Raw genomic sequence first — 26011 nt, 5'->3', positions numbered from 1 at the left:
TCACACTACTGGTGCTGAGTTTCACACTACTGGTGCTGTGTTTCACACTACTGGTGCTGTGTTTCACACTACTGGTGCTGTGTTTCACACTACTGGTGCTGTGTTTCACACTACTGATGCCTGAGTTTCAAACTACTTGTGCCTGTATTTCACACTACTGGTGCCTGTGTTTCACACTACTGGTGCCTGTGTTTCACACTACTGGTGCTGTGTTTCACACTACTGGTGCCTGTATTTCACACTACTGGTGCCTGTGTTTCACACTACTGGTGCTGTGTTTCACACTACTGGTGCCTGTGTTTCACACTTCTGGTGCTGTGTTTCATACTAGTTGTACTTGTGTTTCATAACTGATGCCTTGTTGACATTATTAGTGCTTTAGTTTTACAATTTAGGTGTTTATGTTTCACATTTGTGTTAATTATTGAACTACTAGTGTTAGTGGCTTACTCTACTAGTATTTATGGTTCGTACAAGTGATGGATGTTCTCACTACTGATGCATCTGGTTCCTCACACTTTTAGTGCTAGTGATCCACACTACTGCTACTTATGGTTCACAAGTCTGGTAACTCTTGTGATCCACACTACGGCTACTTATGGTTCACAAGTCTGGTAACTCTTGTCATCCACACTACTGCTACTTATGGTTCACAAGTCTGGTAACTCTTGTGATCCACACTACTGCTACTTATGGTTCGCAAGTCTGGTAACTCTTGTGATCCACACTACTGCTACTTATGGTTCACAAGTCTGGTAACACTTGTGATCCACACTACTGCTACTTATGGTTCACAAGTCTGGTAACACTTGTGATCCACACTACTGCTACTTATGGTTCACAAGTCTGGTAACACTTGTGATCCACACTACTGCTACTTATGGTTCACAAGTCTGGTAACTCTTGTCATCCACACTACTGCTACTTATGGTTCACAAGTCTGGTAACTCTTGTCATCCACACTACTGCTACTTATGGTTCACAATTCTGGTAACTCTTGTCATCCACACTACTGCTACTTATGGTTCACAAGCCTGGTAACTCTTGTGATCCACACTACTGCTACTTATGGTTCACAAGTCTGGTAACACTTGTGATCCACACTACTGCTACTTATGGTTCACAAGTCTGGTAACACTTGTGATCCACACTACTGCTACTTATGGTTCACAAGTCTGGTAACTCTTGTCACCCACACTACTGCTACTTATGGTTCACAAGTCTGGTAACTCTTGTGATCCACACTACTGCTACTTATGGTTCACAAGTCTGGTAACTCTTGTCATCCACACTACTGCTACTTATGGTTCACAAGTCTGGTAACTCTTGTGATCCACACTACTGCTACTTATGGTTCACAAGTCTGGTAACTCTTGTGATCCACACTACTGCTACTTATGGTTCACAAGTCTGGTAACTCTTGTGATCCACACTACTGCTACTTATGGTTCACAAGTCTGGTAACTCTTGTGATCCACACTACTGCTACTTATGGTTCACAAGCCTGGTAACTCTTGTCATCCACACTACTGCTACTTATGGTTCACAAGTCTGGTAGCACTTGTGATCTACACTACTGCTACTTATGGTTCACAAGTCTGGTAACACTTGTGATCCACACTACTGCTACTTATGGTTCACAAGTCTGGTAACTCTTGTCATCCACACTACTGCTACTTATGGTTCACAAGTCTGGTAACTCTTGTGATCCACACTACTGCTACTTATGGTTCACAAGTCTGGTAACTCTTGTCATCCACACTACTGCTACTTATGGTTCACAAGTCTGGTAACTCTTGTGATCCACACTACTGCTACTTAAGGTTCACAAGTCTGGTAACTCTTGTGATCCACACTACTGCTACTTATGGTTCACAAGTCTGGTAACTCTTGTGATCCACACTACTGCTACTTATGGTTCACAAGTCTGGTAACTCTTGTGATCCACACTACTGCTACTTATGGTTCACAAGTCTGGTAACTCTTGTCATCCACACTACTGCTACTTATGGTTCACAAGCCTGGTAACTCTTGTCATCCACACTACTGCTACTTATGGTTCACAAGTCTGGTAACACTTGTGATCCACACTACTGCTACTTATGGTTCACAAGTCTGGTAACACTTGTGATCCACACTACTGCTACTTATGGTTCACAAGTCTGGTAACTCTTGTCATCCACACTACTGCTACTTATGGTTCACAAGTCTGGTAACTCTTGTGATCCACACTACTGCTACTTATGGTTCACAAGTCTGGTAACTCTTGTCATCCACACTACTGCTACTTATGGTTCACAAGTCTGGTAACTCTTGTGATCCACACTACTGCTACTTATGGTTCACAAGTCTGGTAACTCTTGTCATCCACACTACTGCTACTTATGTTTCACAAGTCTGGTAACTCTTGTGATCCACACTACTGCTACTTATGGCTCACAAGTCTGGTAACTCTTGTGATCCACACTACTGCTACTTGTGGTTCACAAGTCTGGTAACTCTTGTGATCCACACTTCTGCTACTTATGGTTCACAAGTCTGGTAACTCTTGTGATCCACACTTCTGCTACTTATGGTTCACATGTCTGGTAACTCTTGTGATCCACACTACTGCTACTTATGGTTCACAAGTCTGGTAACTCTTGTGATCCACACTACTGCTACTTGTGGTTCACAAGTCTGGTAACTCTTGTGATCCACACTACTGCTGCTTATGGTTCACAAGTCTGGTAACTCTTGTGATCCACACTACTGCTACTTACAGTTCACAAGTCTGGTAACTCTTGTGATACACACTACTGCTACTTATGGTTCACAAGTCTGGTAACTCTTTTGATCCACACTACTGCTACTTATGGTTCACAACTCTGGTAACTCTTGTGATCAACACTACTGCTACTCTGGTGGCCTGGTGGCTAACGCTCTCGCTTCACACGGCGAGGGCCTGGGTTCGATTCCCAACCAGAGTAGAAACGTTGGACGTGTTTCTTTCCACCTGTTGTCTATGTTCCCCATCAGTAAAATGGGTACCTGGGTGTTAGTCGACTGGTGTGGGTCGCATCCCGGGACATTGACCTAATTTGCCCGAAATGCAGAGCATAACAAGGGAGTTTCTATATAGTAGTATGTCAGTCCTCAGTGGTCAGTCGTCACGTGAGGTCACAGACCCGGAGCTGCTTTGGGGATTAGCGTGGACGGTTACAAAGCATGGCTTGCTTCTGCAGTGTTTTAAAAATTGAAGTTGGAGAGTTGAAGGAGGAGGTCTTGCTTCTCCAGGAGGAGATTAGGAGGCTGAAGGTCCACCTCAATGGGTCTGGGAGAGAGTGTGAGGTGGCTGGAGTTGTGGGGAATGAGGCTTCTAGCAGTGAGGTGCAGTCTGTCTCTCGCTGTGAGGAGGCTGTAGTTGGGGAGGTAGCAACGGCTACCAGCAGTGAGGTGCAGCCCAGCACCTGCTACAAGTGGCGAGTGGTTCACAGTAATGGAAGGCGCATCAGAGTAAGGAAAGTTAAAAGTGAAGATCTTAAGGTAGGAAATCGCTTCTCTGTTCTTCAGGATGAATGTACTTCAGTGGCCAGTGAAGGTAAGGGTACTACTGCCCCTGCTAATGGAGGTAAGCACATTCTTGTGGTTGGTGACTCTCAGGTAAGATATATTGACCGTGCTTTTTGTAATAGGAATAAGAAGATGAGAGATAGAGTGTGCTTCCCTGGAGCTGGTGTTGGGGACATTGTCAACAGGCTGGATAATATCATGTCAGGTAATGGGAACAAGCCCATTATCTGTCTCAGTGCTGGTGGAAATGATATTGGGAAGGGTAGGAGAGAAGAGCTGCTAGATAAGTACAGGTCAGCTATAGATTTCATTAAGTCTAAGGGAGGGATCCCAATCATATGTAGCATCTTGCCTAGAAGGGGAGTAGGAAATGAATGGTTGTCTAGGGCAATTGGTGTAAATTGCTGGCTAGACAGATACTGCAAGGAACTTGCAATCCCATTCATTGACAACTGGAACAACTTTTATGGCAAACATGATATGTATGCAAGGGATGGGGTACATCTCTCTGGGGCAGGGGTGGTAGCACTTGCAGACTCGATTGAGAAGGCCATTGGTGAAATGCCTATGATTTTAAACTGATGGAAGATAGAGGTATGGGTGTGTGTGGGAAACAAGCAGGTTGCAACACTAGGGTTGGAAACAGTAAATGTATAAAAGGCATTCAGCATGAAGTTATAAATAAAGACAATAGATCAGGTCAGCAAACAAAGGGGGACAGCAGAGGGCAGCAAGGGACTAGCTCCCTTAAGGTTTACTATACTAATAGCAGGAGTATAAGAAATAAGATAGATGAGCTAAGATTAATTGCAAGTGCAGGAAACATAGATATTATTGCTATAACAGAGACCTGGCTCGATCTGAAAGATAGAGAGATGCCCTCTGAATGTCACATACAAGGCTATAAATTATTCCACACTGACAGGGTCAACAGGAAAGGTGGTGGAGTAGCGATGTATGTCAGAGACAATTTAAATTGTTGTGTTAGACAAGATATTAAATTAGAAGCGTCAGCCACTGAATCTGTTTGGTTACAGCTTCTCGAGGGCCGAGAAAAAACTAATTTTGGGTGTGATTTACAGGGCCCCAAATCTTGATAGGGAGTGCAGTAAACTTCTATGGGACGAAATTCGTAAGGCATCTACATACGAAAATGTTGTGCTAATGGGAGATTTCAACTATAGACAGATTGACTGGAGCAATTTGACAGGAAATTTAGAGTCAGGTGACTTTCTTGATACGATCCAGGATTGTTTTTTAAAACAGTTTGTGACAGAGCCAACTAGGGGAAATAACCTCCTTGACTTGGTTCTTGCCAGTAGGGAAACACTAATTAATAATCTTGAGGTTAATGATGAGCTTGGGGAAAGTGATCACAAATCACTCAGTTTTAATATATCATGGAATTCCCCTAATAATGGCAATCAAGTCTCCGTCCCTGACTTTCGCTTGGCTGATTTCATAGGACTGAAAAATTACTTAGGTGGGCTGAACTGGAATGACCTGACTAAGGGTCAGGTAGGTGGTGATGGTTGCCGATATGATGCTTTCCAGGGCATAGTTCTAGCTGCTCAGTCAAATTATGTTCCAAATAGGGAAATCAGATCAAACAAAAATGATCCTAAATGGATGAACAATAGATTAAAATATCTGATTGGTCAAAAGAGAGGCATATATAGGCAAATCAAAAGAGGAGAGGGGCAATTAAGAAATCGATATATTCAGTTAAAGAGAGAAATAAAAAAGGGAATTAGAAAAGCAAAAAGAGATTATGAGGTTAAAGTTGCAAGAGAATCGAAGACTAACCCAAAAGGATTCTTTCAGGTATACAGAAGTAAGATCAGGGACAAGATAGGCCCACTCAAAAGTTCCTCGGGTCAGCTCACTGACAGTGATAAGGAAATGTGTAGAATTTTTAACACATACTTCCTCTCAGTTTTTACACAGGAGGATACCAGCGATATTCCAGTAATGATAAATTATGTAGAACAGGACGATAATAAACTGTGCACGATTAGGGTCACAAGTGACATGGTCCTTAGGCAAATAGATAAATTAAAACCTAACAAATCCCCAGGCCCTGATGAACTGTATGCAAGGGTTCTAAAGGAATGTAAAGAGGAGCTTAGCACACCTTTGGCTAATCTTTTCAACATATCACTACAAACTGGCATGGTGCCAGATAAGTGGAAAATGGCAAATGTGATACCTATTTTCAAAACAGGTGACAGGTCCTTAGCTTCGAACTATAGACCAATAAGCCTAACCTCCATAGTGGGAAAATTTATGGAATCAATAATTGCCGAGGCAGTTCGTAGCCACCTTGAAAAGCATAAATTAATCAACGAATCTCAGCATGGTTTTACAAAGGGGCGTTCCTGCCTTACGAATTTATTAACTTTTTTCACTAAGGTATTTGAGGAGGTAGATCATGGTAATGAATATGATATTGTGTATATGGACTTCAGTAAGGCTTTTGACAGGGTCCCACATCAGAGACTATTGAGGAAAATTAAAGCACATGGAATAGGAGGAGAAATTTTTTTCCTGGATAGAGGCATGGTTGACAAATAGGCAGCAGAGAGTTTGCATAAATGGGGAGAAATCAGAGTGGGGAAGCGTCACGAGCGGTGTTCCACAGGGGTCAGTGTTGGGCCCCCTGCTGTTCACAATCTACATAAACGACATAGATGAGGGCATAAAGAGCGACATCGGCAAGTTTGCCGATGACACCAAAATAGGCCGTCGAATTCATTCTGACGAGGACATTCGAGCACTCCAGGAAGATTTGAATAGACTGATGCAGTGGTCGGAGAAGTGGCAGATGCAGTTTAATATAGACAAATGCAAAGTTCTAAATGTTGGACAGGACAATAACCATGCCACATATAAACTAAATAATGTAGATCTTAATATTACGGATTGCGAAAAAGATTTAGGAGTTCTGGTTAGCAGTAATCTGAAACCAAGACAACAGTGCATAAGTGTTCGCAATAAAGCTAATAGAATCCTTGGCTTCATATCAAGAAGCATAAATAATAGGAGTCCTCAGGTTGTTCTTCAACTCTATACATCATTGGTTAGGCCTCATTTAGATTATGCTGCACAGTTTTGGTCACCGTATTACAGAATGGATATAAATTCTCTGGAAAATGTACAAAGGAGGATGACAAAGTTGATCCCATGTATCAGAAACCTTCCCTATGAGGATAGACTAAGGGCCCTGAATCTGCACTCTCTAGAAAGACGTAGAATTAGGGGGGATATGATTGAGGTGTATAAATGGAAGACAGGAATAAATAAAGGGGATGTAAATAGTGTGCTGAAAATATCTAGCCTAGACAGGACTCGCAGCAATGGTTTTAAGTTAGAAAAATTCAGATTCAGGAAGGATATAGGAAAGTACTGGTTTGGTAATAGAGTTGTGGATGAGTGGAACAAACTCCCGAGTACAGTTATAGAGGCCAGAACGTTGTGTAGCTTTAAAAATAGGTTGGATAAATACATGAGTGGATGTGGGTGGGTGTGAGTTGGACCTGATAGCTTGAGCTACCAGGTCGGTTGCCGTGTTCCTCCCTTAATTCAATGTGACCTGACCTGACTAGGTTGGGTGCATTGGCTTAAGCCGGTAGGAGACTTGGACCTGCCTCGCATGGGCCAGTAGGCCTTCTGCAGTGTTCCTTCGTTCTTATGTTCTTCTTATGTTCTTATGTCATTGTTGTCAGCTAGGACTGTATACCTTGTACATGTACTTGTTGTAAATAAAGATATTATTATTATTATTATTATGGTTCACACATCTGGTAATTCTGGTTCACGTTTCTTATGCTTATTCTTTCAAGTTTCACACTGTTGGTGATTCTCACTACAAGTGGTTATGTTTACATTACTTGTGCTTCATGCACCTGGTGCCTATTGTGTGCCCAGAGCACCAATCATCAATATTACTGACACATATGTATCCCCCAGAGCAGTTCCCAAGGCACCAGTCATCACCAGTTTTATTAATACATGTGTCCCCACTAAAGTACCCACAGCGTTACTCATCATTAACATTACTGTCAGAATCTAGAACACAGGTCATCACTAGAAATACTGACACATATGTATCACTGTACCAGTAGCTTGAACTGCAGTCGTCATCAGCAGTACTGACACTCATGTCTCCCAAATTATAACCTACAGCTGAAGTCATGACTATCATTATGGACACACATGTATTTCCACACCGTCTCTAGGACACATTTATCTTCTCATAAGTACATGTAGTTTCAGGCACAATGAGCAATAATGAAACACATATATCCCCGACACCAGTACCTGGAGATGTATATACCAGGAAGATTCTTGTCTGTCCCCAACCAGTACCTGGAGCACCTGTCATCACCAGCATCGAGTATTCTGAACAGTTACTCTATATAACCTGGTCACCGCCTGAGGAAGCAAATGGAGTAATTTTGAGATACCTGGTGGACATTGTAAGCAATGGTCATCATTATACAAGAGAATATGTCACTGAGACTGAGGATGTGATCAGTGACTTACCAGAGTGTACATCATATGACATCACTGTAACAGCTGAAACAGAACCTGGTTCGGGACCGTCTGCTGCCAACAGTACTTTCCTCAGTGGTTCTGGTTAGTGACTATTATTATTATTATTATTATTATTATTATTATTAATTCTTTAATTTAAATCATTATGAGATATTTTTAAATATTTTTCATAAATAATTTTCTTAAGATTACAAACTCAATATTTACTTATTTTACATGGACAGTTGCACAATCCTTCGTCACTTGTGATCTTGGTGATGGTGATCATGCCAGAGTGTGCTGGAAGCCGTGTTCACAACAGTGTTTTACTGGTGATTTAAACTACAACATCAGCTGGAGTAGTGATGTACTTTGGTCTGATACTGAAGGTCAGTTGTCTACTTGATATTCTTTATTATTATCTTTATAATGGTTCAGGACATCACATTCATAATTTTGAAAAAACAGAAAAATACAAATAATAATAATAATAATAATAATAATAATAATAATAATAATAATAATAATAATAATAATAATAATAATAAGTGTTGGTAGAATTACCAAAAATATGTTAGGTAAAAGGACACGTGTACGAGTAATGTAACATTTTATTGTGGCATTGTTTTGATCTGCAGGAGCTTTATCAAGCTTCAGGAGCTTCATCAAGCTCCAGAAGCTTTATCAATCTCCAGGAGCTTTATCAAGCTAGAGAAGCTTTATCAAGCTCCAGGAGCTTTATCAGCAGTTTCAGATAATACTGTGACACAGAGGGTATATACAGGTATTAGAGTGAGATGTAAAAGCTTGTAATCATTGCTGTAACCTAACTTGCCTGTGATGTGCAGCAATACTGCTAGCAAGCAGCTCTCCTTAATAGCAGCACAGTAGTAATAGCTGCAGTAGTGACCAGATCAGCAGCAGCAAATAGTAGTAGCAGCAGTAGGCAGTAGCAGCAAGGCAGGTGGCAGTAGTAGCAGCAGTAGGTAGCAATAGCAGCAGCCTGCAGCCAGTAGCAGCAGCAGTACTGGCAGCACTTAGGCAGCATTAGCAGTAGCAGCAATACCAGTAGCAGCAGCCGTTAGCTGCTGTTAGTAAGCATAGCCAGCCTGGTTAGTTAGCAAGTGTTGGCAGCTGCGTTGCTGCCAGCCAAGCAGCAGCAGCAGCAACAGCGTTGCCAGTCCCAGCTGTTAGTTAGCTGCTGTTAGCTGGCAGGTTAGCCGCTGCAGCAGCGTTGCCAGCAGCAGTTAGCTGCTGCCTGTTAGCTGCTGGCAGCCGTCAACCAGCAGCCAGCAGCAGGCCAGCCAAGCCAAGTTGCTAAGTGCAGCAGCAGCAGCTAAGCTCAGCTGTTAGCAGCAGCCCAGCAGCAGCAGTTAGCTGCTGCCAAGCAGCGTTGCCGCCGCCAGCAGCAGCAAGCAGCAAGTTGGTCAGCTGGCTGCCTGCAGCTGCTCAGCAGCAGCCAGCAGCAGCCTGTTGCAGCAGCTGCTGTTGTTGCTGTTGTTGTTACAGCAGCAGCAGCAGCTGCTGCTAAGCAGCCCTGTTGGCAGGCAGCAGGCAAGCAGCAGGCAGTGTTACAGCAGCAGCAAGCAGCAAGGCAGCAAGGCAGCAGCATGTTAAGCTGGCTGCTGTTAAGGCGTTGCCATGTTGGCAGCAGCAGCCAGCAGCAGCAGCAGCAGCAGCAGCCATACTGCAACAGTAGGCAGCGGCAGCAGCAGGCAAGCAAGCAGCAGCAGCAGCAGCAGCAGCAGCAGCAGTGGCAGCAGCCAAGCAGGGCAGTAGGCAGCAGCAGCACCTGCGGCAGCAGCAGCAGCAGCAGAACCTAGCAGTGCAGCAGCAGCAGCAGCCCATGCAGCAGCAGCAGCAGCGGTGGCAGCAGTGGCAGGCAGCAGGCTAGTGGCCAGGGCAGTGGGCAGCAGCAGCAGCAGCAGCAGGCAGCAGCAGGTGGCAGCAGCAGCAGGCAGTGGCAGCAGCAGCAGCCCAGCCCAGCAGCAGCAGCAGCAGCAGCAGCTGCTTGCCGGTAAGTACTAGCACTCACTATCCATCATTACTAGCAGCAAGCAAGCAATCAGTAATGGGCAGCAGCAGGCGTTAAGGCGGCAGCAGCAGCAAGGTTAATTGGTTAATTTCAGCAGCAGCAAGGTTGCTGTTAATTCAGCCAGCAGCAGCAGCAGCAGGCAGCAGCCAGCCAGTGTTGCAGCAGCAACAGCAGCAACAACCAGCAGCAGCAGCAGCAGCCAAGCAGCAGCAGCCTCCGCCGCTGCTGCCAGCAGCAGCAGCAGCAGCAAGCTGGCAGCAGCAGCAGCATGGAGCAGCAGCAGCAGCAGCGTTAGCAGGCAGCAGTGGCAGCAGGCAGCAGCAGGTGAGCCAAACCAAGCAGCAGCAGCAGCAGCAGCACCTCCAGCCAGCAGCAGCAGCAGCAGCAGCTGGCAGCTAAGCGTTGCCAGCAGCAGCAGCAGCAGTAGCAGGCAGCAGCAGCAGTAGTTGCTATAAAACCAAGCAGCAGCAGCAGTGGCAGCATAGTAATAGTAAGTACGTAGTAGTAGTAGCAGCAGTAGTAGCAGTAGTAGTAGTAGTAGTAGCAGTAGTATTAGTAGTGGCAGTGGCAGTAGCAGTAGTAGTAGTAGACATGCATGTGGGGTCTGAAACACGTGGATAGGGTAGAACAATTAACTTCCAATGCAGGCTGGAAGCACGTTATAATTATAACGGTAAGGTATGGAATATTTCCAAACAGCCGACCTGCCTCCTGCCCTCCATCTCCGTGATAACCTGACCCGCCCACAGTACCCATACATGTGCAGGGGGTCTTTTGAAATATTAAGCTGTGGGTCATGCGGCAATGAATACAGACAGTGACCCTCAGGCAGAGACGGTTGGTGGTGGTCATCTACTGGTACACTGGTTACTGGTAACTGGGTTACTACTTACTGAGAATCTCGGCGACGCTAATCGCATGTCGTCCCGACATACAGCCTAATACATACTAGAGATGGCAGGTATACGGCTTGACTGATTCTATACAATGTCAAAGTACACAATAATTTAATATTATAACATACATAAGTAGAAACATTGGAACTTGGAACGGCTTATGTAACTGAAACTGTAATGCAATATAAGGTATCTTATAGTGCAACCTCATCGAAATGATAGTCATTAAATGAAACTCATCGTTAAGATTGGCACAATAGAAGTGCTTATTCTGATCGGATCAATCTGTATTCCTGCGGTGGATCTACGGATTCTGAGGGCGGAATATATACAAAGAAAGCAAGTGTTTAACAGAAAGGGCAGATTCGGTGCACTCAAATCTAGACTGTTAACTCAGAATTCGGAAAGAACGTGGAACACAAAAAAATTTGAATACTGATAAGTTGGATACTGTAATTATTCATCTATACAGGTTATTTACAGTTAACCCAACTCTGCTAGGGTAAGATTGATATATGCAGAATGGGTGTCATCTCTGGGAGGATCAAACTCTGTTGCATTGGCTAACTCATGCTCGTATTTGGAGGCAAATCTGAATTGGAAGTAACAAATGATACTTGAGGGAGTTTCTCAATACCTGTCGTGTATGTAGGGAAATAACGACATTCAGGTTGATCGTCTGACTGAGTATCAGAGGAAGAGAGTACAGGATCAGGAGGATTGTCAGAGTCTGTCACATTAGTCTTGGCTTGGAAACATCATTATCATCACATACTAACTTCATATGATCTAAATGCGATTCTTTATACTGACCTCCAGTACTAATTTCTTCTAACTCATACTTATTACCAGTGATATGTTCAACTACTCGATATGACCAACAAACCTTTGATCAAGCTTTTGGCATTGCAGACGTTTTGTTAAAGTTAATCAGCATAACTTCCTCGAACCTACTTTGATTTTGGATGGCTTTGCTCGAGTGTTTGTGACTCTGTAAATTCTGCTGTTAGATTTATGAAGTGTTTTTCACGGATTCTTCTAAAAACACTTTGAGCTAAGCTGGTACGAGTTGCTATGAAATCATCAGGGTTGGTAATTTGGCTCTGGATTGTGAATATAACAACTCATAAGGCAAAACGTTTATTCATTACACTACATAATACGGCATGGGTGTGGAGTGTCACCTATAGAAACATTTCCTCCTGTTTTTATAGCACACTCTGCACATCAGGTATAACTTCATCCCTAGTTTCACTGTTGGAGATTGGATAGTGGCTCTCAAGACATCAAGTACTTTTTATTGGTTAGTTCCGCTAATCCCATTGCTGGCAGGATGATAGAGGAACAATGGTGGATTTAGAGATCTTGTACAAGGTATAATGCAAATTTTCAAGAATCTCATTACAGAATTCACCTCCATTATCTGTTACTTAGGGACTTAGGGGTGGTATGCCTGCAGATAATGCGTTCTTTAAATTATTGTAGCTACTGTCTCGGCAGTCTTTATCTGCAATAGGGAACTAACTCACAATATCTGGTGAAATGGTTCTACCATAAGACACAGATGTGCTGTTGCCTTGGAGGGGAACATTGGAAAATTAGTTAACAAATCTAGCGCAACTCTTTCCCACGGTTCGCTAGAAGTAGCTTGGATACACTTCTGATTGGATTAGGGCCATTAGCATTACTTTATGTTGCATGCAAGATACCTAGATTTCTTAACATACTCAGAAATATCAGTTGGCCTAAGTACTGAGGCCAAAAAGTATTTCAATCTGGCTTGTTATATATAACAAATGGTTATAAAATGACCATAATTTTTGTAAAGGTGGACCTGGGTAAGTCCAAAGGGAAGGCCCTCGGTCAGGATGAGACCAAAAGCTCCAAAGGCGGGTCATCATCTGACTAAGACCCGCGTCAGGAAACATTTGTCCTTTTTCCTGACGAACCTTACCTAACCTAATCTGGCTTGTTTTACTGAACGATCCATACCAGGGTGTGCAACACCTGGTACATCATGAACTAGCTGTAAGGCTACATTCACTAGTGACTATGGAATTACTAACTGGTATACTCTTCTGCTAGGAGTACCCAACTCGGCTGTTCGACACAGTAATCACACCATTTATCATGTGGGGGTTCGAACACGTGGATAGGGTAAAGTAATACTCACGTAGGCTGGAAGTACGTATAATTATAACGGTAAGTATGGAAGAGCCAAACAGCCGTGACCTGCCTCCTTGCTCACCTCGCATAACCTGCCCGCCCACAGTACCCGCATATGTGAGGGGGTCTTTGAAATACCTGCTGTGGTCAGCGGCAATGAATATAAGACCCAGGTGACTCAGGCAGACGGTTAGGTGGTGAGTCATCTACTGGTACACTGGTTACTGGTGAACCTGGGTTACCTACCTAACTGAGAGTAGTAGCAGTAGTAGCAGTGGTAGTACCTCAGCAGTAGTAGTAGTGCAGCAGGTGGCAGTAGTAGTAGGTAGAAGCAGTAGCAGCAGTAGTAGTGGCAGTGGCAGCAGCAGGCAGTAGCAGTAGCAGTAGCAGTAGTGGCAGTAGCAGCAGTAGCAGCAGTAGTGGCGGTAGTAGCAGTAGTAAAGTTATGCAAGGCAGCAGCAGCAACTGCAGCAGCAGCAGCAGCAGCTGCCAGAAAATGGCAGCCTTGTGCGGCAGCAGCAGCAACAAGGCAAGTAGTAGTAGTAGTAGTAGTAGTGGTAGTAGCAGTAGTAGTAGCAGTAGTAGTAGTAGTAGCAGTAGTAGTAGTAGTAGTAGTAGTAGTAGTAGTAGTTCAGTTGAGATTATTTTATCCGAAATGATTGGGACTGGAATTGTGTGGGATTGTGGATAAACAAGGTAGACCTTAACAAAAGCTCTGACTGGTGTTTCAAGTGTACCAACGATCCCAGTTGGGGAGGGGAATCTCTGTCCTTCAGTCGTCACCTTCACTCTTGGAAGATGTTTGCTCATCGTGTAAAGATCAAGCCATCCAGTGGAGTTATCATTGACTATACCAAATTTTCTCTTGGTGCCGCTGTAAAGACCTGCTTGCAGGTGAAATTTACAGTTATTTACTCTTTAAAAGACTCCTTCATTGTCGTCTCTACAGATGATAATGAAGCTTCGAAGCTTATGGACGACACCCAGTGAAGACGCTCAGTGACCGACACTTCATCCTCTCTCCTTCACGTTTCCTGCTGGGAAAGCATTCTGTTTTTGTCAGACGGTTGGACAAAATCACCACTTACCTATCAACTAATGACCTGAAGACCTCTATCGAGGAACAAATCACTTGGGCCTCGATTGACAACATCACCGAAATTCCAAACACCTTTTCATTGGTCAAACTCACCTTCTCCAACACTGAATAGCTACCAAGGTGCTTTCTAATGGCCTGGTCATCTCCTACTACCATATTCATCCACGACACATCGAACCAGAACGTTTCACTCATGTCTCATCCTGCTGGAACTGTTATTCTTACCACCACTCGACGACTGACTGTTCCGACTGCAGAAAGGACGGTCATAATTGCAAAGCCTGTTCCACCACCAATGATACTCTAACCTGTTTCAACTTGCAGGCAAACGATCACTATGGAAGGAAGTGCTCTCTAAGAAAATCAAAGAAGAAGCTAAGAAGAGCACCCCCAAATCGCCGACATATGCCTCCATAACAAAAGTGCAATCTGATACCAAAAAAATTCTTCAAGTTACATAACAGTCATCTATACCCAGCACCTCCCTCTCTCCACTTCTGGACGTGGCTGCCTACATAATGCATGATGCATGCACTCCTTGCGAATTCAGCAAACCCAGGCACATTCAACACCACCAATAATGAACTATTCCGACTTAACAACATGCAAGCATTCGTCTTCCCAGACTCAACACCTTCAGCTGACATCTTCCAGATTCTTCCAATCGACTTTAATTTCACTACTGCTGAACTGTCTTCAAATCTTGTCAATGTTTCAACACCAGCATGTCACTCTCAAGCAGCTCCGACACCATCATCACCTCTTATATGTGACAAGACTCCAATGTCACCAGTGAGACGCCACCATCAGCTTCACTCATCATAGAAACTACCCACTCAGCACCTTCACTCCCACAAGGAGTGCTTTCCGTCTCCACTACTATGGACTGCTATGGACCTCGCCCCAAACGCTCCAACCACCAGCCATGAAGACAAAAACTACAACATTTGCTGACCAAAGTATGAATACAGAAGTGATAGAAGACCCCACTTCCTATCTCACCTGGACCGGCATTACTTTCTATACAACTGCAAATCAAGATCATGAAATGCTTAAGCCCAAACTGCATGCACAACTTGAGAAAAGAAAACAGAAAAGTTTACGAGCAGTCCTGACATCACCTGCTCATTCTCAAGACTATTAAAAGCCTTAAAACAAGCATCAGAAGAACCAGAACCAGATTCACTATCATCCTTAGGAGATGATTCAACAACCTCACAAATGGATCCCACACCAACAACATGGAAGTTGTGATACATCATCACAACTCATAATAAACTAATGCCTCTCAATTGACCAATCACTATGAAGCAGCCACCCTTTCCCGTCTCCACCATCCCACCTTCCTGCTGACTGCCAGCTACCAATCACCATCAAGATTAAGACACATCCACCGCTCAAGATTCAGCCAGCACATGTGTTCGCATGCTTTCTATATCGTTGTAAACTTCTGCTTCACATCGCCTTTGCACTGGGTTTAGCCCTGGCTCTTTATCTACAACTAAGACATTCTTCTCACCCGCTCACCCACTTGTGGGTCTTACCTGTGAGTCTCTTCGTTCGTTTGTTGTACATTTGCATCTATAAAATAGGACAGCTTGGGGATGGGATTCAAGTCTACACAAGTACGGTACTGTACTGTCAAGGCCAGATTTATAAGGGGGCAAAGGGAACAACTGCCCATGGGGCCCCCAGACGAAGGACTTCCCTTGTAACAAAATGTAATAAAAAAATTAGTTTAATTAATAAAAGGCATTAACAAATAAAGTGTGTGTGTAGGACATCAGAAAATAGAAAGAAAGGGTGCCCCCACCCCCTCTCCCTTTGATTTACTTGACTTAACTATTTCTGGTTAGCAACAGTTTAGAGGTAAACGATCAGACCATGAGGTCAGAGGTGACCAAGGTGCACATGCATGTGTGTGTGTGCATGTACTCACCTATTTGTACTCACATATTTGTGGTTGCAGGGGTCGAGTCTTAGCTACTGGCCCTGCCTCTTCACTGGTTGCTACTGGGTCCTCTCTCTTCCTGCTCCATGAGCTTTATCAAACCTCGTCTTAAAACTATGTATGGTTCCCGCCTCCGCTATGTCACTTTCTAGACTATTCTACTGCCTGACAACTCTATGACTGAAGAAATATTTCCTATCATCCCTTTGACTCATCTGACTCTTCAACTTCCAATTGCGACCCCTTGTTTCTGTGTCCACTCTCTAGAACATCCTGTCTTTGTCCACCTTGTCTATTCTGTGCAGTATTTTATATGTCGTTATCATGTCTCCTCTGACCCTCCTGTCCTGCTGTGTCGTCAGGCCTATTTCCCTTAACCTTTCTACATAGGGCATTCCCCTTAACTCTGGAACTAACCTTGTCACAAACTTTTGCACTTCCTCTAATTTTTTGATGTGCTTGATCAAGCACGGGTTCCAAACAGATGGTGTATACACTGTGTACAGTGTCATGAACGATTCCTTACTAAGGTATTGGAATGCTGTTCTCAGGTTTGCCAGGCACCCATATGCTGCAGCAGTTATCTGGTTTATGTGTGCTCCTGGAGACGTGCTCGGTGTTATACTCACCCCAAGATCTCTCTCCTTGAGCGAGGTTTGCAGTCTATGGCCACCTAGCCTATACTTCATCTGCAGTCTTCTGTACCCTTTCCCAATCTTCATGACTGCATTTGGCAGGGTTAAATTCGAGAGGCCAGTTGCTGGTCCAGGTGTCCAGTCTGTCCAGGTCTCTTTGGAGTCCTGCCTGATCCTCATCTGATTTAATTCTCCTCATTAACTTCACATCATCTGCGAACAGGGACACTTCTGATTCTAACCCTTCCATCATGTCATTCACATATACCAAGAATAGCACTGGTCCTAGGACCGACCCCTGTGGGGCCCTGCTCGTCACAGGTGCCCACTGTGATACCTCATCATGTACCATGACTCATTGTTGCCTCTCTGTCAGGTATTCTCTGATCCATTGCAGTGCCCTTCCTGTTATATGCGCCTGATCCTCTAGCTTCTGCACTAATCTCTTGTGAGAAACTGTGTCAAAGGCCTTCCTGCAGTCCAAGAAGATGCAATCAACCCACCCTCTCTCTCATGTCTTACTTCTGTTACTTTATCATAAAATTCCAGAAGGTTTGTGACACAGGATTTGCCTTCCATGAATCCGTGCTGGTTGGCATTTATACTCTTGTTCCAGTCAAGGTGCTCCACCACTCACCTCCTCATAATCTTCTCCATAACTTTGCATACTATACACGTCAGTGACAGAGGTCTCCTTTTTTTAAAAATGGGAACTACATTTGCATCTGTGTCTGTGTGTGAGGTAGCTATTGTGTGTATGGCTTTGATTGGCTATGTCGACCTCAGAAGGGCTGTTTATGGTTAGTGTCAGTGTAGAAGTCAATGACAAACGAGTCAATTGGTGGCCTGGGGCTATATATGTGTCTGTGTGTGTTCATTGAATACTTTTAGTGCTAGGCAATTGTGTGGAGCAGTGGCGTCTGTGGCATGCAAAGAGTACTTGACCTTTACTCATAGCATGTTCACATTTTCACATAGGCTACCACCCCAACCTATGAATCAGGCATTAAGGGTCTGGCAATTCAGGGGGTCCCATCGTCAGCTCAGTACCTAGGTTCAGACAATCATAACGTGGATCAGGCAATTGTGAAGGTGATGTGGTTACCACTCATTTTATCACCCTTGTCATATTCATTCAGCTGCTGGTTGATGCACGGTTGTCTCTTGTCTCTGGCTGCTGCCTTGCCTTGATTACCCTGGCATGCACTTATATTATATATTTACTGTATATAGTGTACATCTAGTTATACTTGGTGAAGGAAAATACAATTAAAAAATTTCAGATGTGTTTATTTTGCTGCAAGCATCCTTTTACTCCCAGGATAATAGGTCGTGCTTGCTTGAGTGGTAATATGGGTTGCCTGTCCGAGAGCTGGACTTAGAGCAGGAGCTGAGCTTAGAGTTGAAGCTGGAGCAGGAGTTAATCTTTATCGTTTAGATTGCTTTTTATCTGGCATTGCGTCAGCTTTGCCAATGCTTCTGATTTTGTGTGTCAACTTTGCATTCACTTTGCTATTGTCAGTTTTGCTATTGTGTGTGTATTCTACAGTCGGCTTTGCTATTGCATGTCAGCCTTTCTATTGTGTGCATTCTGCAGTAAGCTTTGCTACTGTGTGTCAGTCTTGCTATTGTGTCAAGATTCTGCAGTCATACTGTACATAGCTGGTTGAGCATGTATTGCAAACAGCATGTTACATTGGGGTTAATGCCACCTATACAAGTCAGATGATTAGTGACTGATTAACTCTACTAAACTTGCCCAAGTTTTCTCTAGAGCGTTGTTGGTGAATTGCTCCTTCTATTGGCATTGAATATCAAAGCACTCTTACTGCTGCACAGCTTCGTAACATTATATATACAAAGCTGAAAGCAGAAGAGATGGTATACCAGATTCCTGTTTCTCCCTCTAGAGGAGCTAAGCATAGATCTCCGCTTAGGTTCCTGCAGAAGAATGGGGCAGACAGAACACATGATTAAAACCAGCAGTGTCAGAGAGTTATACCGAGTTTGTCTGAAGGTGAGTCAGCCTCATTGGCGCTTGAGTTAGCAAAAATCAATTTTGAGCAGACCAGGGAACAGCGAGCAAATGCTAAGGAAGAGTTTGATAGAGAGAAGGAGAGGAGACAGTTTACACAAGCTCTAAGTGACTTTAGTTTGCAAAAAGCAGCACAGCTCTTTCCTCGTTTTATTGAAGCCGAGCCTGAACAGTTTTTCATAGCATTCGAAAACCAGGCTCGAGCCTTAAGGTGGCCTGAAGAGCATTGAGCGTCATCGGTGCATACAGCGTTGTTTGGTAAGGTACAAGAATTTACATCACTGTTAAATGACACTTATTTTGGTAATTATCGCTTGGTGAAAACCAAAGTTCTTGGTGCTTATCAATGTATTCCTGCAAAGTACAGAAAGGAGTTCAAATTAGGCAGTTCTCAAAGCTGTTGCTGGCTACAACCCCAACTATGGTGCTAATGTGAGAATCGTGAGAATGCTGTACATATCCTATGTTAGATCCTTAACTGATTATGCTGCTCCCATGTTGATATTAGCTAGAGAAAGTTCTCTCCGACCCTAGGAGTTACTGCAAAATGAAGCTCTGAGAAGAGAGATAAGATTTTCTTCGGATTTTTAACCCCTGAGGGTTAGTCACCCAGGATATCCCAAGAAAGTCAGTGCATCATCGAGGACTAACTTATTTCCATTGGGGTCCTCAATCTTGTCCCCCAGGATACGACCCACACCAGTCGACTAACACCCAGGTACCTATTTGCTGCTAGGTGAACAAGACAACAGGTGTAAGGAAACGCATCGAAATGTTTCCACCTACCAGGAATCGAACCCAGGCCCTCAGTGTGTGAATCGAGAGCTTTAGCCACCGGGCCACCCCGAAATATTCTTGGCTATCTCAAATCTACAAAGGTTCTTAATATGAGGAAGGAGCTTGGTATTTCTAGTATCAGTGATAGGATTATTGAGATTAACAATGTACTCGGTATTAGAATGTTAAGAAATGAACCAGACACTGTCACAATGAATCTTACTAAGTGTCAAGAACTAAATACTCATAGATCTAAATGGATTGTGAAAACATGCAATTTCATTAAGTTTTATAACCTGCATGAACTGTATCACTGGAGACAACAAGAGTATTTCCCCCCTCCATGGATGATGTGTTCATTTAATATCACATACCTGCAAGTCCCTCCCAAGAAGTTCCTTAAATCACTTGTTAAAGCAACTGCTCAAAAAGAAATTTCTCACCTGGCTGGTAGTAATAAGTTATCACAAGTTATATACACTGATGGATGTAAACAGGAGTCTTCTGGCAGGGCTGCATCTGCTCTTGTTGCCACCTCCCTACACTGCAAACTGAATTGTTTGCAATCCTAATGACGCTAAAGCTAACCTATGAAACTGAGCTTGACTCTATTATCATTACTAATTCTATGTCATCACTGAATGCTCTTGATTCATATAATGACTCGAACAACATGCTCATTGGGGAAGCCAGGTATAGATACTCAAAAATTAGGGACAAAGGAATTAATGTACAATTGCTATGGATCCCATCACACAATGGATTACTCCTTCATGATAAAGTTGATATGTTAGCCAAGAAGAGTACCCAGAAAGAGAATGTAGAATATAACTTTGGTATAACTGTGTGTAGCATTAGGAATAATATTAGGAGAGAAGTAAATAATGAAAATGATTGTTAAAGGAATGCAGTTAGAAGTCGGAGTAGATCTATAACCCACTATAACATGAACGTAGATAAGTATGTTTATGGAGCAACTTGCAATGTAAACAGATTGACTGATGGCCAGGTAGTGGCCAGGCTTAGGCTTGGTTAAAAGTACATCTAGAAGTTTGGGAGACACACAGATGATGACCAAAGTAAACGCAAATTATATGGTCGGGCATATCGTCACTGTCTTGGACACTATGTGCTTAATTGTCCACATCCTGATGAATACAGAGATGGACAGTATAATAACCTATGTGACATGTCAAGATATCTTATTACTGAAAATAAGATACCAGATATACTAAGCAAATTTCCTATATTTGCTTGTAGCAGATAAGTTAACTGTAGAAATAAATCCAGATGTACACCTGTTAACCCTTTTCAGGCCTAGTTCCTGGGCCTTTTGTGTATCCATATGCTCTTGTGCTACCGTCCACAGGATGGATATGGTGTGCACAATAAACTAGCCACTTCGGAGGCAAAATCTAAAATCTATTAATTAGTAAGCACAATGGAATATATATTTTTCGTAAGATTCAGAATGATTTTTGAAAAATTATTACATACACTAATTTTTGGTTCCTCTATTTGGCAAGACGTAACTTGCTATTTAATCCAAAATCGCAAGTTTTACTTGTTTGTCACGACATATATGTTACAAAAAACGCGATTTCTAATAAGTATAGAGATCTCCAGTAAATACTAAAAAGGACTGTCCTTATAGCATCCAGCCTGTTACTGGGTTTTTGTAACAAGTAGTCAGTATCCTTGTCCAATTATCCATTAGAATTTAGTAAGATTCAAAAGTGCTTCAGGATTACAACTGGTAGGCTACTAACTAAAGAAATTAAAATTTAATAAGTTTATTAATAATAAAATTGTCTAGGCGTATGTTATCTAATTAAATTAAATTAATCAATATAACCAAAATATTAATAATCGTCACTTCTCTGGTGTACAGTAGTATTGTGCTGAAGGCACATATCACATCTTTATGGCTTTTAAGTATCGTCTGGTACATTATTAGAATTTGACAACATAATACAAATATATACAAGTAAGTTTGTGTGTATGTGTGTAAGTGCTCTAAGTAGTTAGCTAAGTCTCAAGACTCTACTAGACTTAACCAGTGACTGACTAAAAGCCCTCATGTAAACTAACTTCTTGGCCAACCTGGCAATCAGAACAGCCTGCTTGAACGAATAAAACAACTGATAAGCCGAACAGCAATATAGCAAGCAACAGCGACACAGAATCAGGACCAAGGAGATAATATAACAACACTAAGTAGGGACCTGGAGTTTACCTGGAGAGAGTTCCGGGGGTCAACGCCCCCGCGGCCCAGTCTGTGACCAGGCCTCTTGGTGGATCAGAGCCTGATCAACCAGGCTGTTACTGCTGGCTGCATGCAATCCAACGTACGAGCCTCAGCCCGGCTGGTCAGGTACCGACTTTAGGTACTTGTCCAGTGCTAGCTTGAAGACTGGCTGGGGTCTATTGGTAATCTTCCTTATGTATGCTGGGAGGCAGTTGAACAGTCTCGGGCCCCTGACACTTATTGTATTGTCTCTTAACGTGCTAGTGACACCCCTGCTTTTCACTGGGGGGATGTTGCATCGTCTGCCAAGTCTTTTGCTTTCGTTGTGAGTGATTTTCGTGTGCAAGTTCGGTACTAGTCCCTCTAGGATTTTCCAGGTGTATATAATCATGTATCTCTCCCGCCTGCATTCCAGGGAATACAGGTTCAGGAACTTTAAGCACTCCCAGTAATTGAGGTGTTTTATCTCTGTTATGCGTGCTGTGAAGGTTCTCTGTACATTTTCTAGGTCAGCAATTTCACCTGCCTTGAAAGGTGCTGTTAGTGTGCGGCAATATTCCAGCCTAGATAGAACAAGCGACCTGAAGAGTGTCATCATGGGCTTGGCATCCCTAGTTTTGAAGGTTCTCATTATCCATCCTGTCATTTTTCTAGCAGCTGCAATTGATATAATGTTATGGTCCTTGAAGGTGAGATCCTCCGACATGATCACTCCCAGGTCTTTGACGTTTGTTTCTCGCTCTATTTTATGGTCGGAATTTGTTTTGTACTCTGATGAAGTTTTGATTTCCTCGTGTCTACCATATCGGAGTAATTGAAATTTCTCATCGTTGAACTTCATATTGTTTTCTGCAGCCCACTGAAAGATTTGGTTGATGTCCGCCTGGAGCCTTGCAGTGTCTGCAATGGAAGACACTGTCATGCAGATTCGGGTGTCATCTGCAAAGGAAGACACGGTGCTGTGGCTGACATCCTTGTCTATGTCAGATATGAGGATGAGAAACAAGATGGGAGCGAGTACTGTGCCTTGTGGAACAGAGCTTTTCACCGTAGCCCGGCTCGGACTTTACTCTGTTGACTACTACTCTTTGTGTTCTGTTTGTGAGAAAATTATAGATCCATCTACCAACTTTTCCTGTTAATACTTTAGCACGCATTTTGTGCGCTATTACACCATGGTCACACTTGTCGAAGGCTTTTGCAAAGTCTGTATATATTACATCTGCATTCTTTTTGTCTTCTAGTGCATTTAGGACTTTGTCGTAGTGATCCAATAGTTGAGACAGACAGGAGCGACCTGCTCTAAACCCGTGTTGCCCTGGGTTGTGTAATTGTTGGGTTTCTAGATGGGTGGCAATCTTGCTTCTTAGGACCCTTTCAAAGATTTTTAAGATATGGGATGTTAGTGCTATCGGTCTGTAGCTCTTTGCTATTGCTTTACTGCCCCCTTTGTGGAGTGGGGCTATGTCTGTTGTTTTTAGTAGCTGTGGAACGACCCCCATGTCCATGCTCCCTCTCCATAGGATGGTGAAAGCTCGTGATAGGATGGACATAGACTCATTAGAGAACATACAGAGAAGAATGACTAAAATGATTTACTGTGTAAGGAACCTCTCGTATGAAGATAGACTTAAAGCCTTAAATCTCCACTCTCTGGAGAGGCGTAGAATGAGGGGAGATATCATTGAAGTGTATAAGTGGATGACGGGCATAAACAAGGGAGACATTAATAAAGTGCTGAGGGTGTCGAACCAGGTAAGAACCAGGAATAATGGATTTAAGTTGGATAAATTTAGATTTAGAAAGGACATAGGTAAGTACTGGTTTTCTAACAGAGTTGTAGATGCGTGGAATAGTCTTCCCAGTGGGGTGATAGAGGTTAGGACCTTGGGTAGCTTTAAGAAGAGACTGAACAAATATATGAGTGGGAGGGGCTGGGTTTGATTGGTGTCAAGGGGTACGGGAGTTATTTCTTGAGTAACTTTAGGTAGATGTCGTTTTGATAAGGACCTGCCTCGTATGGGCCAGTAGGCCTTCTGCAGTGTTCCTACATTCTTATGTTCTTATGTTCTTGCAGTTCTTGATGAACACGGAGTTCCATGAGTCTGGCCCTGGGGCAGAGTGCATGGGCATGTCATTTATCGCCTGTTAGAAGTCATTTGGCGTCAGGATAACATTGGATAGGCTTGTGATAACCAAATTCTGTGGCTCCCTCATAAAAAAATCATTTTGATCTTCGACTCTCAGTCTGGTTAGCGGCTCGCTAAAAACTGAGTCATATTGGGTCTTGAGTAGCTCACTCATTTCCTTGCTGTCATCTGTGTAGGGCCCATCTTGTTTAAGTAGGGGCCCAATACTGGACGTTGTTCTCGACTCTGATTTGGCATAGGAAAAGAAATACTCTGGGTTTCTTTCGATTTCATTTATGGCTTTTAGTTCTTCCCGCGATTCCTGAATTCTAAAAGATTCCTTTAGCTTAAGTTCGATGTTTGCTATTTCTCTGACCAGTGACTCCCTACACATTTCAGATATATTGGCCTCTTTTAGCCACTCTGTTATTCTTTTCCGTCGCCTGTAAAGGGAGCGCCTGTCTCTTTCTCTTTTACATCTACTCCTCCTTTTTCTTAAAGGAATAAGCCTTGTGCATACATCGAGTGCCACCGAGTTAATCTGTTCTAAGCATAAGCTGGGGTCTGTGTTGCTTAGTCTATCTTCCCAGCTTATATCGGTTAGGACTTGGTTTACTTGGTCCCACTTTATGTTCTTATTATTGAAGTTGAATTTGGTGAAGGCTCCCACATGACTAATCTCATTATGTCGGTCTTGAGCTCCGCGCATACATGTCTGAACCTCGATTACGTTGTGATCTGAGTATTTTTGTTTTTGATATGGTGACATTTCTTATCAGATCATCATTGTTAGTGAAGATGAGTTCTAGTATATTCTCCGGTCTAGTAGGCTCTATTATTTGCTGGTTTAAGTTGAATTTTGTGCAGAGATTTAAAAGCTCGTGTATGTATGGTTCCCGCCTCCACTATGTCACTTTCTAGGCTATTCCACGGCCTGAATACTCTGTGACTGAAGAAATACTTCCTAACATCCCTCTGATTCATCTGAGTCTTCAACTTCCAATTGTGACCTCTTGTTTCTGTGTCCCATCTCTGGAACATCCCGTCTGTGTGTGCGGTGATGGACGGACAGGTACCGAACGGTCGCTGAATCACGAGTCTAATCACAAAACTCGAGGCCAAATTTTGCCGAAAAAAATTGCTGAAACTTGGATTTCACGAAACTCGATGCCGCCGAAACTCGAGAGTCCACTGTAATTAGATTTAGATCTGGGTCTATTTGATCATTCAGCATTTAGGTTAAACGGTAATTATTTACATTATTTACAGTATGTAGAACTCCAGTAATGATATCTGTACTATTTGGATGTTTGAAGATGTGTTAGAAATCTGGTAGCTCAGGTGGTAGAGCTCTGGACCTGTTAATCTCTGGTCAATGGTTCAGGCTTCCACTCCATCTTTCTGTTTATTCATACATATAATAGAATTTATTCACAATTAAGTATGTAGGTATTTTAAAATTATTTAACCTGTGCTTATTTGCTTTTTTTAGATTCTAGTGAAGATTCCTGGCCTTGGGAAAATAAGGATAACTCTTGTTACACACTGGACTCCTCTGTGCCATATACGAATTACAGTTTTTGTGTAGGAGTTGTTGGTCAAGATACAGACACTGAGTGTTGCTCTGTGGTGACGCCACAAACTGGTAGGTAATAATCTGTTATATATATATTTTCACTAGATGCTACTCACTGTACAGGTTGGCATGACTCTCCTCATTATCAAGCCAATATTTTACATTAATGACTAAGCTATTTTTAATTAAATAACATCTTTCTGAAGAATTATTATTGCATCAGTTTAAAAAAAGGGAAAAGAAAAGATCACAAGAATCAACCAGTTAAGAGAGAAGATTTATAACAATGTTCCGGTCTGTTCTGCACTTTGTTAATTGATCAGAAATAACCGACACATTGTTATATAGTTCCTCTCCAAATTGTGAGTTTTTGAAA

The 26011-nt window shown here is 42.9% G+C and overlaps 2 protein-coding genes across 4 annotated transcripts in view; one reads left to right on the top strand and one right to left on the bottom strand.

The window, feature by feature from the left end:
* LOC138850954 (tyrosine-protein phosphatase Lar-like) overlaps positions 1–26011 on the bottom strand; it is a 654087-nt gene that overhangs the window by 316975 nt on the left and 311101 nt on the right. The window lies entirely within an intron of this gene.
* Positions 7638–26011, top strand: part of LOC128704839 (neural cell adhesion molecule L1-like) — a 66633-nt gene continuing 48259 nt past the window's right edge. The window contains exons 1-3 of one of the 2 annotated variants that reach the window (XM_070104392.1): positions 7638–8190; positions 8334–8477; positions 25552–25704. In XM_070104392.1, coding sequence (XP_069960493.1) covers positions 7833–8190; positions 8334–8477; positions 25552–25704 — 655 coding nt within the window. In that variant the 5' untranslated portion in view covers positions 7638–7832. The remainder of the gene's footprint in view (positions 8191–8333; positions 8478–25551; positions 25705–26011) is intronic. The other variant, XM_070104393.1, reaches the window with a different exon arrangement.

This window comes from Cherax quadricarinatus, chromosome 91, assembly GCF_038502225.1.
Source record: "Cherax quadricarinatus isolate ZL_2023a chromosome 91, ASM3850222v1, whole genome shotgun sequence".
Taxonomy (NCBI): domain Eukaryota; kingdom Metazoa; phylum Arthropoda; class Malacostraca; order Decapoda; family Parastacidae; genus Cherax; species Cherax quadricarinatus.
Note: the sequence above shows the minus strand (reverse complement) of the source record. Positions and strands in the feature narration are given on the sequence as shown.